This window comes from Cavia porcellus, unplaced genomic scaffold, assembly GCF_034190915.1.
Source record: "Cavia porcellus strain 051 isolate PalLab524CR breed Dunkin Hartley unplaced genomic scaffold, mCavPor4.1 scaffold_6, whole genome shotgun sequence".
Lineage (NCBI taxonomy): Eukaryota > Metazoa > Chordata > Mammalia > Rodentia > Caviidae > Cavia > Cavia porcellus.
Genome location: NW_026947489.1, coordinates 2,298,031 through 2,315,091, shown reverse-complemented (window position 1 = coordinate 2,315,091; position 17,061 = coordinate 2,298,031). Strand labels below are relative to the sequence as shown.

The following is a 17,061-nucleotide window of genomic DNA, read 5'->3' as shown; positions in this document are numbered from 1 at the left end:
CAGAGTGCTGCTTGTAAGTACACAGACTTTGTGCTTGCAAGCTACACTACTGTTATAAAACAAGGAAACATTACTTTACACCCATGGAACATTCACCAAGAGTTCTCTGCCCATAAGGGAATCGAACTATATAATTCTATAACACAAAGACAATGGGAAAATTGTTAACTTTTGGAAGTCAAATAACGTAGTTCTAAACATCCTATGAGTCAAAGAGGAAGTCTCAAGGAAAAGTTAAAGCAGAGAAAACTAAGTGTAATTGAAATACAACAGGTCAAAATCTGTCGCACGCAGCTAAAGCAATGGTGGCCAAAACGAGTTAAAATACCTCGACTGTGGGCAGGTGCACGACGGAGAGCAGGCCTGAGCCTTACCTCAAATATAATCAGCGTGTAGACCCCCGCGAGGACGGCCGCTGCGATGACCACTTGGGCCTCGACGCTGACTCGCAGGTACTGGTGAGACAGCAGGAGGGGGACCACCCGGCTCTGCTGCGAGGAGCTCCGGATGCTGACGGAAACGTTTTCTCTGCAAAACGAAGCGCAGACCGTGAACTCCGGGTGGACCTTCAGCGTCCTTCCCCTCACGTCCTGCCAGCCCACATCAGCCCTGGCTCCGCCTGGGACCTGAAGGGATCGGGGCTCATTCAGCCCAACATGGGTCAACAAGGGCATCACTGGAGCCTCTCCCGCCCCATCCACGGCGTCCGCCACCCTGCAGCCCTGCCCCAGTAACTGGTAAGAGGCAGCAACCTACACAGCTGATTCCCCGCTCCGACTCGCCAATGTGCCTGACTGCTTTACCTGCTAACAGGTAGCCAAGCCAACTATTTAAGCTTTCATCACTGATCACAGTGGGAAAGCACCACAAATATTCAGCATTCAAAACTCTGTCAATATTATAAAGTTTGTGGCTTGGTAAAACTGAAGCACTTCTCTAAAGATCCGTCAGTTACTTTTGTGAACCTATTTGCTTCCCTGCAAAGCTCCTATTTTTAAGTTCTCTCCTCCACCCAGTACCTCAGAATATGACTGAATTTATACATAGAGCCTTTAAAGAGGTGGTAAGGGTTAAATGAGGTTATTAGGGTGCTCCTACCCCAAAAGACAGTGTCCATATGAGAAGTGTTAAGAAACACACAGGCACACGCATGCACGCACGCACACACACACACACACACACACACACACACACAGAGAGAGAGAGAGAAAACGTTGCCAAAAGAAGTCTCAAAGAGAAACTGGACTTTTGGTGCTGACGTTTCATCCTCCGGTTGTGCACTTGGATCCGGCAGACCTAGCTGGCTCGCAGTGACCAAGTGTACAGACTGGATACAGAGCCACGTTACTTAGACAGCCAAAGAATCCTGAACTTTCCTGTAAGTCCCCACTGTCTGTCTTCAGAATGGGAATGAAATCAGAACAGTAACTAAGACAGCTTTAGCTGCAAAGTGCATCCTGACGCCAGTCCTCCGCATCCTGACCAGGAGAAGGACAGCGCCTCTGCAGCAATTGTGCCCATGGTCCACCCTGCCTGAGCGCCTCCTCCAAGCTATGCAGCTCATCTGGGTCTGTCTGGACCATAGTTCAGTGTTCTATACACCAAGCCTTTTTAGGCGATTGCTATAACTTGACTGTGTCCCCTAAAAAGCCCTTATCTCCTAAATGGCATTTGGAGGAGGAGCCTTGGGAAGCAGGGAGACTAGGTGAGGTGTGGTGGTGGGATCTCTGCTCTGTGCCAGCGTCTCTAGGAGAGGAGCTGAGGAGGAGGAGTGTGTGATCTCTCTCCACGCGATGCCCTCTGCTATTTCCTGATGGAGAACCGAGCCTCACCAGATGCTAAGCAGATGCTGTGCTGTGCTTTTGGGCTCCTCAGCCTCCAAAGCAGTAAATAAAATACACTTCTGTTCTCTACAAGTCAACCAGTCCTGGATGTCCCGCCACACCAACAGAAACAGGCTGATAAATAAGGGCATGCCAGACAACATGCCCCAAGACCTCACTCCCGGAGAACACACCTGCTCAGTATCGCAAAAGTCCTGCTCACAACCAAGTGCTCACTTCTTCTTGGATTTAGAAGTACCGTCCAGTTGTGAGTGACCTGTAACAACCAAAGCATGCGATAGTGGTGAGGCCTTCCACCCGAAGTGTCACCTGGAATCCGGCACCATTCCGCTCAGGCATTTGTGATTAACAAGGAAAAGGGAATGAGGACAGCAACAAATGTTTTACATGAGACTGTCCAGGTGATGGATGCTGGGAATTTCTGCAATTCTGAGGACACTTTAAAAGGGAGGGGGCTGGGGCTCAGCTCAGCAGCACAAGCGCCTGTCTGGCAAGCGCGAGGTCATGAGTTCGATCCCCAGTACCAAAAAAAAAAAAAAGAAAGAAAGAAAAGTATTAATATATAATTAGTATACAAAGGTATGACAAGCCTAGAAGTAAGTGGAATAGTCCCTCAGGGCTGCCAGGCATCATTTCTTTGACCCTGAAAAATGTCAAAATCTCTAGATTCTCAAGTCCCGATGGACATAGTATTTGACCATCACCTGCATACATGCTTCCTCATACCCTAAATCACCTCTAGACTACTTGTGATATCTAATACAGGTAAATGCTGTGTAAAATACTTGTTACACTAAATTGTTTAGGGAAACTCACAAGGAAAAAAGTTCATACATGTTCAGGACACACAAAAATAGTTTCTAAGTATTTAATCAGCATTTGGTCAAATTGTTGGGTGAGACCTGTCAAGAGGCAGGACCAACTATACAAGCTTGTTATGAGTGAAAGAAACCACTAAAGTCGCTGAAGACTTGAGGTCCTCCAGTCCTGTAGCAACTTATAAGAATTGTTTCTTTGAACTGTTTCCAGCTTACAGCCTGGAACGTGTCCCCAGAAAACATTCAGCACCCCTGTGTCCCAGAACCCCCTGCAAGGTGGAGCTTCCTCAGCTTCTGGCAAGCCCACTGGAAGCCTTCTCCTCCCCAGGAGACCAGGGATGGGAGGGACTGATTCAGAGCACAGGGAAGCTGGGCACTGGGCATCAGGACCTCCAGTGGGTGGACGGGAGTCTCGCCCACAAATCACCAAGGAAATTGAAGCTAGGAACTTTGTGATCAGTCAAAGCAGAAAAGCTCCTGCATGAAAGAACAGAAACTCTCTCAACACAGGTCTTTGGAAAGAGCATATCTGGGAAAAATGCTTTAGTAAAGTTCTGGGGTTCTTCCAGTTTATGGAACTGATTGTACACGGGCATTTGGGGAGCGTCCACATGTTGTGAAGGTCCTTTCTATGAAAGTAGAAAGCTCAGGACAGCTCACCTAAATTGTGTTACAGATGTGCATGTGCTCAAAAGGCAGCTGGGTAGCAGGAACTACCTTAACCAGTGGTACAAAGTGCAGCAAGGTAACTACCTTCCGCGGTTTACGATGCATTTCAGAACAATCAGAAGAGGCTGAATGTGCCCAGACGTAGAAAGGATAAATGTTTGAGGCAAAAGAAATGCTAATCACCTTCATTGGGTCATTATTCACTGTATGCATGAATCAAATTATCATACTGTGCCCCAATCATGTCATACATTGATTAAAGTTTTTATTAAGGTGAAAATTATTTTTTAATTTAAAAATGAGTAGACTGCACCATCCTCTTCTGCAGAAGGATTTCAGACATGAGGTGGCAGAAGCAGACCTTTCTTACACACTACCAGTTGTCTCCTTGCTGTGCGTGAGCTTCACACGGGGAAGCACAGTTAGGTCCTAAGACTGAGGCAGAGGAGCTTGTTTGAAATGTTGGTGCTGCAGTGGCTGCTGACCAAGAAGCTGCATCCTTCTTCCAAAGTAGATCTTAGCTCTATGGGGTGAAGTCTATGAGCAGGAAAGTGTGCAGGGTGGAGCCCCTTAGCAAGTAACCCATAAAGACAGCTAGCACTTCCATGCAGAAGTCACTGCAAATATCCAGAACAATGCCTGAGCCAGGAGTCAGGTGGGTCAGGTATATGAGAAGGTCATGCCTTAGACATTGACAGCTGGGCTCTGGCCACCACAGCACTCACAGCTGCTGGCTCCCTTCCTGCCTGCAGGCTGCCTCTGCAGGATATGAGCCAAGAGGAGCCAGCACCGCGGCCTCTGGTTATAGACACGGAAGCCGCAGGGATCTGTGCATTTGGCAGCCATGCACACACCAGGAGGGTCCTCTGCACCACACGAGGAGGCCAGATGAAGTTGCACTTTACAACAAAAACTATTTCGAGTATTCAGTATCTCCCTGCATGGCCCAGTAAAATGGTTCTGAATGAAATTGGAAGTCTGATTTTACTGAAAAGGCAAGTTTTAGAAGTGATTTAGAGAAAAATGTTCACCAACAAAGTAAAATACAGAATCAGTGGCCTGACTAATAACAGTGTTATTGTGTTATGGCTTCCCATCAAATTCATTCAAGAGTAAACTCAATGGGATGAGATGAGGTTTTACAATTGCTTTCGAGTGACACATAACTGTAACCTGCTGTGGCTGTCGCCGCCTGGAGTTCAAAGCAGTCATCTGCGTCACCTCCACCACCACATGCTCTTCTCTCCCGGGACGACTTGGTGCACTCAGGGCCAGCGCCCCCGCCAGGCTGAGGTGGAGCAGCGTAGAGTCTGAGTGGCCGCTGAGGTTCACAGCTGAGGAGGCGTCAAGGTAAAGCACAGAGGAAGGGCGAAAGCCTGACACCTCCGAAGCGCCCCCGCCCAACACACCCTTTTTAGTACAGGAAGAAAAACACATTCCCAGGCTTCCTCCACCTGCCCTAGATCCTTGACAAGTCCTGCCTGTCCAGTCTGCACTCCTAGGCATGCGGCCGGTCCAGTTAGCGATCCCTCATGTCCAGCACTCTCACCTGAGGTCCCTGTCCTGCACCCCCAGCCCCACTGCACCTCGGCTTCCGCTTCTGCGGCTGTCATCAGACTCCTGCCCACAGTGGGCAGCCTGCAGGCAGCAGCTGGTGTAAGAGGGTGATGAGGGTCTTTGCTGATGCCCAGTCCACACAGCTCTGAAAGTCTCGTCTTTTAGTTTGCTAGACCTCAGGCTCAGCTAACACTTGGCAAGAACTCTGTCCTCTCCCAGACTTTGGTCAGGCTCCACTGATTCTTTTCCTGGACAAGACCTTTATCTCGACCTCATCTTTGACCTTAATTTTAGCAAGAAGTTCACACACCCTTGATGTGCAATCAAGCTCTTTTCCATCTCCTGTGGTAGCTGACTTTGGGGTTAACTTGGCTGGACCCCAAGATGCCCAGATATTTGGTTAAGCAGTAATCCTGGGTGTATCTGTGAGGGAGCCTCCAAAAAAGATTAGCACTAGACTTGTCTGCCTCGTGGGCCTGTCCTTCTCTCTGAGGACCCAGTTAGAAAACAGGTGGGGAAGGATCCGCCCCTCATGCCTGACAGTGGGGCTGCGACACCCGTCTTCTCCTGACTCAGGCGTCCTTGGCTTTCAAGCTCACGAATCTACACTGTCAGCCCCGGAACTCGGGCCTGCAGTCTGCATGACCGGCCTTCCCAGCATCCGGAGTGCGGAGGCTGAGCACAGGCTTCTCAGCCTCAGAATCATGAGCACCAGTGCCGCAGGGTCAAGCTCTTTATTTATTTTTTCCCTGTAAATCTGTCTGGTCAGTCTGGTGTACAGGACCCCAGATGGAGAGAATGGACGGGGAGAGGGGGTCTCTTCCTCTCCTACCGGTATCCGTTACGATCTCTGTGAGCCTAGGATTCAGCTTAGGGTATGGTGGAAAAAAGAGAAAGGAGGGGAGGAATGAGGGAGGGAAGGAGGGAGGAGGGCAGGCAGCACCAGTTAACCTACATGTCAAGTCTGCCGACCTCTATTTATTTGCCAAGTGGTCTGGTAGCCTCTGACAGGCCTCCCCGTGACGAGCATAGACAATAATCCAGGAACAAAGCGTTTCAGGTGCTGCAATTACAGGTTTCTAAAATAAACCTCGTAATTACTGAGCCGACACAGCCTGTCACCAGGGAAGGCGGGAGCTCACAGAGGAAGGTGGCTCTGTCATTGCCCCACTAAAGGACAGTGCTGCTTTCTCCAAAAGCCCTTCCAGCCCCAGCAGACGCCCATGTCCCTCAGAGGGCAGCCGGAGGTCAGGGCAGCTCTCTGCTTGGTTGGAAACCACAGCAGTATACTCACAGCCTCTCAAAATTAGCCCTGACACTGCTCTGGACCTGCGCTGAACACCGCTTCTCTGAGGGTGGCCCCCAGGGCCCCCATCCTCCCCATACCTCAGTGTGGGGCTCTGGGGCATCTGGGTGTCCACTGCAGTGCCTGTGACCAGCCAGCCCTGTCTCCTTCCAGGCATTTTCCAGGGAGCCCTGGGAAACTCGACTCAGCCCCAGGGGTGATGTTCCACAGAGCTGAGGTCCCCTCGGCACCCTGCCTCCTGCCTGGCTCTTCCCCTTCACCTCAAAACTCAGGCACTCAGGAGAAGAGTTCCAGGGTCACTCTGCTCCAAGAAAGTTGGGCCTGTGATTCTCTCAGGCCCAAAGAACTTTGCAAAAGTACTTCAGAATAAAAATGGCACCGTGCTGCTGGTGGGATGAGATGAGGTTTTGTTTGCTATGCTCAATCTTCTGACCAGCTTTGTTTCCCTGGGATGCCAGGCTGGCCATAGGCTTGCCACAGGCAGAGCACTGAAAGCCTCCCGGTGCCTCCCTCCTTACCAGGACTGCAGACGGGGTCTCGATAGAGGACCCCTGCCTTCAGGTTGTCAGCACGCTCCAGCCACCCGGGGAACCAGGACCCATATCCTGCAGCTACCATGATGCCAGTGTTCTAGGAAAGCCAAGGCCTGGTTTCTTCAACCCCTGGAGCTGACGATGAAGAAAAGGCACAGAAGAAAAAACCCAGTTTGTCAAATCACAGAGCTCTTTAGATCTCTCACAAAGACATACTCCTTAGACTAATACTCCACGCAATTTTAAAGTAGTGAAAAGCACAAAGACATGAGCATGAATGGCAGCTGGGCCCGGAGCAACACTGCCTGGGGATGCCAAGGGATTCTGTCCACAGAGGTGAGAGATGGCGGGACCACAGCCCTGGCATCCCGGGCTCCCTGAGGGCCACGAGAGCACCTGTCAGAGGTGGCCTGGCTGAGGGAGCGGGGTCCTGAGGAAGAGACAGTGACCCGCAGGGCGACTCAGAAACAGGCCTGTCCAATAGAAGGTAACTGACAGGAAAAACCCAACATTCTAAAATTTCAGTTCCTCAAGATGATGAACCAAAGATGCCAAAGGGAAAACCCTTGTCACTCGGTTCTCTAAGTGAGCTCACTCCTTTTTAAAAGCTAGTGCCCTACCTCTGCTTGTCTGTGGTCCCAGAGTCCAGGCCTTCAGGTACTGCTGGCCCCTCTACAGAGCACATCAGGAACTTGCTCCTTGTCACCGAAAGGAAGCCCTTGATGGCTTCTCTTTGTCATATCTGAGTCTGAACTGCCAGCATCACTACTCTCTCTTTGGGGTCACCATTAAATAAAATAAAAGTGATTTGCATTCCAAGTGTCTGATGCACCAAGTTATCACAGCAGTCACTAGCTTCAACCCAGCTGAAGTCCTAAGTTTTCATAAACCCTCAAACCTGTGGCCACAGAAGGAGAAGGCAACGCTCGTGTCCAAGCCTAGACACTATGGACCTCTGTATCTACTACCCTATGCAATGTGGCTTTCAAAAGAAAAATCCCAAGGAATACAAAAAAGCAAGCGAAAACTCATTGCAAAGAGGTAAGGCAATCACCAGACCCAGGGGACAGAGCCAAGGAAACACTGAAGATGGGTCAGTAGGAATGTCCCTTGCTGAAACGCAGGAGGACGTGGTGGGCGAGAGGACACAGAACAGAGAATGGCAGAGCCACAGAAAAGCCAGAATGTGCTATACTGTCGCCTCCCCTCCTTGGGGACCGTCACCACATCCACAGCCATCTGAAGAAAAACAGTATTGGCGACAGCCTAGGCTGCAATCTCAGTGACAGCAAGTGGGACTCCTGAGCGCCTCTTTGCTTGGTGGCTCTCAGCCCCTCCTGGGGCATACTAGGGATACAGTAGCTTTGTAGGGGTGACACGGCCAGCAGCTGCCAGAACTTCCCTTGATCCGGATACAGGCTGAATAAAATCTGGAACAATCAGAAACATTTAATGATGGACTCATGATACAAGAGCAACTGGACTTAACTAATTCTGATCACTGTTGGAAATAGAGTTAGCAGGGCAGTGATGCCTTACGCAATCAGGCTCTACTGGCTTAGTGTGGAAAGTAAAATATTCTGATTCATCCTATTATGTTTAACTATAATTGCCCTTGATTATTGATATTTGCCAGTTTTAAAGGTGAAATAACCAGCCACAAAATTAAACCACCCAAGATGGGTAAGGTGGTTGTGTTGTATAGGAGAGCAGTGAACATGGCCTCTCCAGCGGTTGGAACACGTGCCTGTGACACCACCACGTAGCCTTACACTCCACTAGAAAGCAAAGTGACAACAAGATGACACCGTACAAGGTCAGCGCAAAACCACTGGTGTCCCATGGGTCTGTCATCTTCCAAAGAAGGCTGGAGATGGGGCAGGAGGCTACTCCTGGGACAAGGGGAGCCCAGGCCTGCCCTGGCCTGCACCTTCAAAATCCCCTGGAGCCCCTAAAGTCCCCCTCCATGCCCCCATTTAGGAAGGGCTTCAGAAGCACATGCCCATGTGGGTAGGGATGACGGGCACATCAACAACAAAAAATAAAATTGTGATTTTCAGATTTCAGAACAATCACTTCTATGTGACACACAGCTTGTCTATCTCCGCTCCCCTCCCCGTGGGTATGGAGAGTTGACTGCACTTAGCTCCACGCGCGCTGGCGTCAGACACCACCCATGCTATGCATGTGCCTCACAAGGGACAGATCCATGTCACCCTCTCCTGCCCTGATCGGGACGGCACGGCACAGGTTCCTCTCACCCCACCCACCCTCATCCTCTCCTTCCAAACAAGGTCAGAGAATCAGACAAAGGGCCAAACGGTGGGCCTACACCTAAGATGCCCTACTGTCCTGGACACTCGAGGAGCTTTGGCCACTGGGCAGAGCTCTGGGTCATCCACCAGGAGGGCAGCACGGTACTCACGGAGCACAGCACCACGAAGACGAAGAGGCCAGCGACTTTCAGCCACCTCACACAGCGCCTGCAAGAGAGGACACGCTGGTGAGTCCCATGGCAACAGCGCGCCTGCCTGTGTCCAGTTTGCCAATCCGCAGACACCCTTGGGAAGCCTGCGGTGGCCTTCGCCAAGATGCACACAGTCCTAATGCTTTCCCTCGTGTGATGTGAAGCAAAGCTGCCGCAGTCAGGCGGAGACGGAGAGGAGCAGAGGGAAAGGACCCCAAACTAGACGCCGGCCTCAACTTCTCCAGCCTGCTCCAGGCCCCACGGTGGGGCCGGCAGAGACAAGGGAATGAGCTGCTTACCTTGGCTCTGTGACTCATATTTATCAACTATTGTCCCTGAGTTTTCTGGAAGGTGGAAATATAAATCATCAAATATAAACACAAATAGGTCAAGAAGGAAATCTCACTGTTGTCATGACTTGCTGTCAGGGTGCCTGAAGAATTCTGCAGATGGAAACTTGATCAACAGACCACTTGGTCAACCCCTATTAAGGACTTCAAAGCTGTTCCCGTCCCCTCACCAGGACCTGGTCCTCACCACACTCCAGATCCTACGTGAGCCTGGACTCAGCACACGCAGCCCACTTCTTTCTTGCTGGCGTGGGGCTCTGACACCACCAGGCTGGCATCCTCCTCCACTCTGCTCCTTCAGTAACCAAAACCATCCCTAATGACGCTGTCACTGCCTGGCCCCGAGGCTGACGCCCTTGCCGACTACACCACGGGCAGCCACAGGCAGGCTTTAGTTCTGCGCCTCACAAGGAAGCACGCTAGGACGTGAGCCAGAATCCACGCATGCCTGCAGACGGAAGGAGGAAAGCCTGGGTTGGGTGTCTTCATTATTCCACCCGCTTGGTTCACTTCCACATCTTTAAAATCCTTTCCGGTCCTTTGAAAATGTTAAAATTGCATTTTGCATTCTGTTAGGCTTAATTTGACAATCATTTCATGCTGCCAAATTATGATTCAACAGCTCCTATTTAAATGGGAATCAAAATGACATTTCTTTTTAAAGCACGAAGCATTAATTGAGCTATTTCAGACACAGAGTTTTTTACACACTCTTCTTATCATTCCAGCACTTCCTAGGCACTGGGAAGGGCTTTCAGGGAGGAGAACCTACGGCTGCAGAAAAGCTGCTGCCCTTCAGGAGGGCACGCCATCCTCCGTGGCTGTTTGCTCCAGGTAAGGTCCTCCAGACACAGACAAGGAGCCAGACCGGACCGACAGCCTTCTGCTGACCTGGAAAGCTTTGCTCCGTATAACACCACGTCATCCATTTGAACGTGTTCTCAGCTGCTTTTGAGCGGGATGTGTGAAGAAGTGTGACATTAAACCCAAGCATGTGCCGACCCTTCCTGGGCTGACCAGTCCTCCCCAACAAAACCCTGCCCTGGAAACCACCCCCAGGCTGCTCCCTGCTTTCTGCCAGGATAAAGCTCCCTGGTCTCCATCTCCTGGTTGTGCTTAATAGCTGTGCGCTCACCTGAGGGGGCCCCTGCACCAGTTACAGAGCTCAGATGGCACCGCATGCTTGAGTGGAGGGCCAAGCCCCAGGCAACTAACTATTCCATGGACACAGAAATAACACAGCCAGTGAATGTGAAGCCTCGGGCGTTCCGGGCTCCACATCTCCGTGCTGTGCAGAGGACATAGCATCGGGCGGAGCTGCTTACAGCCAGTGGAGAAAAGCACACGCAGCCCTCCCTGGCCCGTGCACCCTCCCTCCTACAGCTCTCACCTCACCAACACGTGTGCCCTCGGCTCCCCAGGCGTGCTCAGCCTGGGCTTCTAGCTCCCACGGAACAGGAGACCCCGATTCCTGAGGCCACAGCCTGGACGGCACCCACCTTTCATCAGTAGCTACAAAGACACCATTGACCACTACAACACCACGGTGAATCAATTCTACTCACAAACCTAAGGATCATGAAGCCTGCAACCTCCCAAACCAGAGGAATGTAGAGGATGGGGGTACTTGGTTTTGTCCCTGGGTTCCTTGCAGCTTCTTGGAAGGCCACCTTAAATGACTCTCACGGCCTAGGGAAACTCATCCTGGCCAACCTCGACAACCGCCATGCTCTGCTTCCCACTGTGGGTCAGGAAGGTGGAGACGAGGCCACCCCGGGCCTCCTCCTGTGGCAAACAGGAAGTGATGTGCGGCCCCCACTCATTACCGGAGCTGGCACCCCATCACCTACTTCAGCTTCAGCAGGGGCGCCCTGAGGCGTGCGCTCTCTGTGAGCTCCTCCTTCCCTGAAGAGGCCCAAGGTGACCATCCGGCCGCCTCTCTGCCCAGCAGGTATCTCCGCTCCCATTCGGCCGAGCTGTTTTCCCACGATTCCACATCGGCAATGAACTCAGGATGGTAGGCAGGTGTGAGCCGTGACCTGCAAAGTAAGAGCCTGCTGGTTATTTTTTCTAAAATAGCTTAGACAAAACAAAATTCCCCTGGCTATGAGGTGGAGCCATTACTGACCCACCCCAGAGGTGTGGCACGCCTCCATCTGGGACAGGAATGGGTTTCTCTTGATGTCACAGGACATTTTACTTAAAGAAAGTCTCCAAGGTCCCTCAAGCCTTCAAAGCGCACAATGGGTCTTCAAGAAACATCGGTTTTTTCTAACTTCTGAATTCTTCCAATATGGCTGTTTCTGGCTCAGCTTAATTAATTCCCACTCGTTTCAGAATTTGCTTTCTCCTCGAATGCGCTGCAGTTGCCGGCACCCCGGCCTGACATGCTTGTCCTGGAGCAGAGTGATGCCATGGACCTCCTCCTGCTTCTGTCATGGAGCAGGGCGGGGTGGCATCCCCACTCAGCATCCAGGACCATGAGGGAAACAGGTGCTGGGCTAGATGGCCTCCAGGCAGGGCCTGTGTTTACGAGAATCGAGAGGTGAACTTTCACCAGAACCACGCTGGATGTCCTAACTCACGTCCACCCCAGACTCAGCTCCAGGGCTGCCAGGCAATTCCCGTGTGCAGCACACCTAACCCTGGAAAGGTCGTGCCACAGTCAGGATTCTCACACATTTCGTACAATACTAGTGGGATCCCGACACTCGTGTGAGCCACGGTGAACTCTGTTGCTACAGAAGGAGTGGTGACTCCCAAGCCCAGCTAGCACTGTAATGCTCCTGGACACTTATCACAAGAAAAAACTCTTACTCATGAGGAGAAACTGAGAAACACAGCTAGGCTCTGTAAAATCAGCATGAAAACACTAACAAATGACATTGCAAACCCTCAGTGCTCTTCTCCATCAATTGTGACGGGAAAATGGTTAGGTCTCTGAAAAGGGCCACCTTCCTCATAACTGCTAGAAAAACACAACAATCAAAATAGGAACTAGGAAATGGCTTTTTGTAAATCAAGAAAAGAAAGTCAGGCTGGGGTTTAGCTCAGGCTTAAGCGCCTGCCTGGCAAGTGTGAGGTTGTGAGTTCGATCCCTGGTGCCAAAAAGAAAAAAACAAAAGTCAATTAGTGTCAGTGGTTTTTAAGGCTGTACTATGCTCTAGAACTTTCCATCAGAATCAAATATTCTTCACCCCATCCATCCATCACTACACTGGCCATTGCAATGGAAAACTAAATGTTTAGTTTTATTTCATTTAAAATGATTTAAATTCGAAAAATACATTTAGCCACAATGTTGGTTGGCACAGATGCATATTCCTGCCCTCAATACCCTGAAAAGAACATATTCTCTTCTAAAAATATGCAAATCAATAAATATTATCCTATCAAATCACTTGATCAAATCAAAACTGCAACAAAATTAAGTTACAAAAAGTAAAGCATCAAAAAGCCCTTCCCTTATACAGGTTTTATGCAATCCTGATAAAAATTCCAACAGCATATCTCACAGAATTAGAGAAAACAATCCCAAAATTCATTTGGAACCAGAAGAGACCTAGACAGCAAAGGAAATTCTAGGTAACAAAGGCACGGCAGGGGGCATCACAATCCCTACCTTGAAATTATATGACAAAGTTACTGTGATTAAAAGAAAGACCCAAGAATAAACGGAACAGTTTACAAGATGCAAAAGTAACTTCAATCACACTGAGCCATCCTATCTTTGAAAAGGGGCCAAACACCTTCAGTGGAAGAGTGGCAGCCCCTCTGACACACGGTGCTTGGAAACCTGGCTTTCTGTACGCTGGTAACTACACCTGCTCCCACTTCTCTCATCACTCACCAAACAAACATTGAAATGAATCAAAGATCTAAATACTAAAACATAAACTAAATCTGCTGGATGGTAGAATAGGTCGAGCTCCTGAAGACACTGCTGAAGGCAAAGACTTTATGGGCAAAACTCACACAGGAACTGTTACAAGAATCAACAACTGAGATCTCACTGAAAAGCTTTTACCAGGAGAAACACTAACACAGAGACAGTCCATAGTGTGGGAAAAAGTTTTGCCAGCTGTTTCTCAGACAAGGACTAATATCTAGAACATACAAACAACTCAAAAAAGTCAGACTCTCCAAATTAACAACCCAGTCCAAAGCTGGGCATCTGAAATGTATAGATACTTCTCAGATGAGGAAGTAGAAACAGCAAATCAAAATGTTCAGCATCAGTGATCATTCCAGTGATGCAAATGAAAACAACACTGAGATCCTATTTCACTCCAGAAAGAATAACTACCATCAAGAAATTGACAAATAGCAAATGCTGGAGGAGCTTTGGGAAAACAGGACCCTTCTGCACTGTTGAGGGGAGGGTGGACTGGTGCGACCACTGTGGGAATCAGGGTTGGGATTCCTCAAAAAACTAAAACTAGAGATTCCCTTCGACCCAGTTAGTCTCCTTCTTGGTAACCCCAAAGAATGAAAGGCATCACCACAGCCCTAAGTACACACAGTGGTTGTAACAGCTAAACCTTGGAAGCAACCCCATCAACTGACGAGTGCTAAAGATGTGGTTGTTCTGCACAATGGAGTACTACTCCACCACAAATAATAATAAGCTTGAGACATTTCTAGAACGAACCTTGAGACCATACTCTGAAGGGAAATAAACAGGACACACACGTATAAATACCACATTGTTTCTCTGCTTTGAGAAACTGAAAGTGTAAATAAGAACCAAAATGTATAAGACACTGTGAACTAGGAAGAAAAACATTCAAATGGGAAGCGGAACTCAGGAGGCTGGACTGGGAAAGAAAGGAAGGAAGGGAAAAGAAAATAATGAGAAAAGAAGGAAAGAAAGGAAACAACGCTTCTGTAAATAAGGAGGGGAAGACGGGCTGCAGGAAGGGGAGGGATGGGGCAAGAAGCAAGATGCATCACGTGCAGGTGCAAATTCCCCACGGTGAATGTGGTCACTGTGCACACCTAACATGCACCCATAAACTTACTGAAGTTTCTAAAACTCCTTCCCATATCACACTTCAGGTACAAGAGCGAAGGAAAATGTGGTCTGCAAGGTGACAGCTGTGAGCCTCTGACATGAGGCCCAACGCCCCACGCCGGGGTGTCTCTGGGCTCCCACGCTGGACAAACGCAGACAGGCACTGGCTTCCCAAAGCACTGCAAGTTCCTTAAAGCCTCGGGCCTTACAGAACCAGGAGCATTTTTTATTGGTTGATATATTTTTTTTAGATTAAGTGATTTTTTAATGAATAAGGGAGAGGATGAGATAAAAGGGGGCATAACAACATAACAATACAGGTTAAAGCATGACACTTTCAGCAACCTAGTGCTTCACCACCAAATAACCCAACTTAATAGTAGTTACCATAGAGTCTTTTTCTTTGAAATATTTGAATATAACTTCATATCCTATAGCATCAAATATATCAAGACTGTTAACACCATTCAAGTGGATAAAAGCATTGTAGGGAAAAAGAAACCCTTTTACAACTGTTGGTTAGAGAGTAGATTAGTAAAAACTCTGTGGAAATCAGTGTGGACATTCCTCAAAAAATTAGGATTAGAGGTCCCATTCAACCCAGGTATTCCCCTTCTGTGTATCTTCCCAGAAGGATTGAAAAACATCACACCACAGTGACATATATGCAACCATAAGGTTCAAAATATACAATAGTCACTGTGAAATGGGAGGAAACTGTTCAATAAAAAGAAGAAACTAAGATAGGGGAAAAGAACAAGGATAGAAGGGAAAAGAAAAAATGCAAGTTAGTTATACCATTAGTGTCACTTAGTTCATTGAATGGGAAAGGTTGTGCTAATATTGATTGAAGAAATTTTATTTTGTACTTGAGTGACTAAAGATAATGATGTGTAATTTATCAACAATTGTTACTTTTTCATTATTTTGTTGTGAAAATTTGTTTTACCTTTTCTTCTTAATATTAACAAATAAAGTAATATAAAAAAAAGCCTCAGGCCTTGACAGCTTAATAAGAATTCGAGAGAAACACGAAGGGCCTGGCTGCCCCCGGTGTGGCTCTCAGAGTTACTCATCAGGTGGAGGGAGTTCATTCTGCTCATGGAGAAGCTGTAGGCAGATGGGTCAGCGGAAGCACCTAGGCCCACAGCCTTCCTCCTCCAGGCCCCGCGGGATCGCAGCGGGGGCCACGCTGGACTCTGAGAGCTGGCGTGTAGGAGACAGAGCGACAGCCACAACCACGGCCATCACGTGAGCAAGTTCGGAAGAGGGCGTGAAAGTGGTGTTTGAGAGCTGAGTGCACAGGAGAAGCAGCACTGCCTGCTGGGCAGGGAAGGACAGAAGTGCCACAAAGAAAGTGACCACTCGCTCTGGGCGGTACTGCCCCCCAAGAGCTGGAAAGGGAGGGAGGGTCCTCTGGTCAGGGTGTGGTAGGATCTTTAACAGACACGGCTGGTCACCTGATACCACCCGGAGGGGTCAGAGAGACCGTCTCTGTGCTGTGAAGGAGGTGCAAACCCAAATCCCCACAGCCCCCTGAATCCTGTGAGCCTGAGTCTCCTATGAAGCGTGAGGCTGCACCTTCCCCTGGCTGCGGGCCAGGAGACGGTGGGATGCATCAGAGGCTCTGGGCAGGACAGACGACACAGCAGCCCGCCCTGCACAGGGGCACAAGCTCACTGAGCAGGGAAGGCATCTCCACGATGTCACCAAGTGCATGGCATGCAGGGGGAGCAGGCTTCCTGGAGTTTATTTGCAGAAAGAGGAGGAGATGGACCTAAAGAGCTGGTTGAGCTCTTCATCCAGAAGGAGAGGCTGCAAGTTATCCTCCATCAGCTCTGCTCAAGCAAGGCCAGAGCCACACAGCTCTGCCCCAGGAAGGACCTTCAGCCTTTCACAAAGCAGTTTTCCTGTGGGTCACACACACAGGGGTTTTCAGCTTCATCACGGTCAACTCTGGAGCTGGATAATTCCTTGTGGCGAGGTTTGTCTTGTATATGGCAGGATGCTGAGCATCCCTGGCCTTTGCCCTTAGCTGCTAGTAGCACCTGTGTCCCCAATGTGACAACCAGAAGTATATCCTGACACTGGCAACCTGTGCCTGGCTGGGAAACCCCAGCCTGATGAGACACTGTTGGAGCTGTGTGCATTCATGGGTGTGCACGTGTGCTAGCTGACCGTTGCAAGGTTATACCTAAGGTCATTTTGACATTCGTAAGCAATGCAAATCAGGATCATGAACATCCTCTACACCGAAGATCCAGCAGACACCAAAGATGCCAGGTAAAAATGTGTGTCTCAGGAAGAAATTCCACATCATAAATACCAAGGATAATACCAAGAAGTCTCATCACAAGGAAAAATAATCTCACCCTTTCTCTCTTGAGGAATTCTGAAGCAGAGGAGTGTTTTCCGTGAAGCAGAGGTCATCAGACCTGGCGCTGAAGAACTGAGGCACAGGAGAGGGAGACCTGGAAAACACAAGGAACAACCAGAATCACCA

At 49.3% G+C, this 17,061-nt stretch overlaps 1 protein-coding gene across 6 annotated transcripts in view; it reads right to left on the bottom strand.

Moving 5' to 3' along the window:
• Oca2 (OCA2 melanosomal transmembrane protein) overlaps window positions 1–17,061 on the bottom strand; it is a 310,843-nt gene that overhangs the window by 221,445 nt on the left and 72,337 nt on the right. For 4 of the 6 annotated variants that reach the window (XM_063249815.1, XM_063249819.1, XM_063249818.1 and 1 more), the window contains exons 3-9: window positions 16,931–17,029; window positions 11,395–11,583; window positions 9,153–9,210; window positions 8,085–8,157; window positions 4,499–4,665; window positions 2,018–2,100; window positions 375–528 (exon numbers count right to left, since the gene is read on the bottom strand). In XM_063249815.1, the coding sequence (XP_063105885.1) occupies window positions 375–528; window positions 2,018–2,100; window positions 4,499–4,665; window positions 8,085–8,157; window positions 9,153–9,210; window positions 11,395–11,583; window positions 16,931–17,029 (823 nt within the window). The remainder of the gene's footprint in view (window positions 1–374; window positions 529–2,017; window positions 2,101–4,498; window positions 4,666–8,084; window positions 8,158–9,152; window positions 9,211–11,394; window positions 11,584–16,930; window positions 17,030–17,061) is intronic. The other 2 variants (XM_063249816.1, XM_063249820.1) reach the window with 1 other exon arrangement.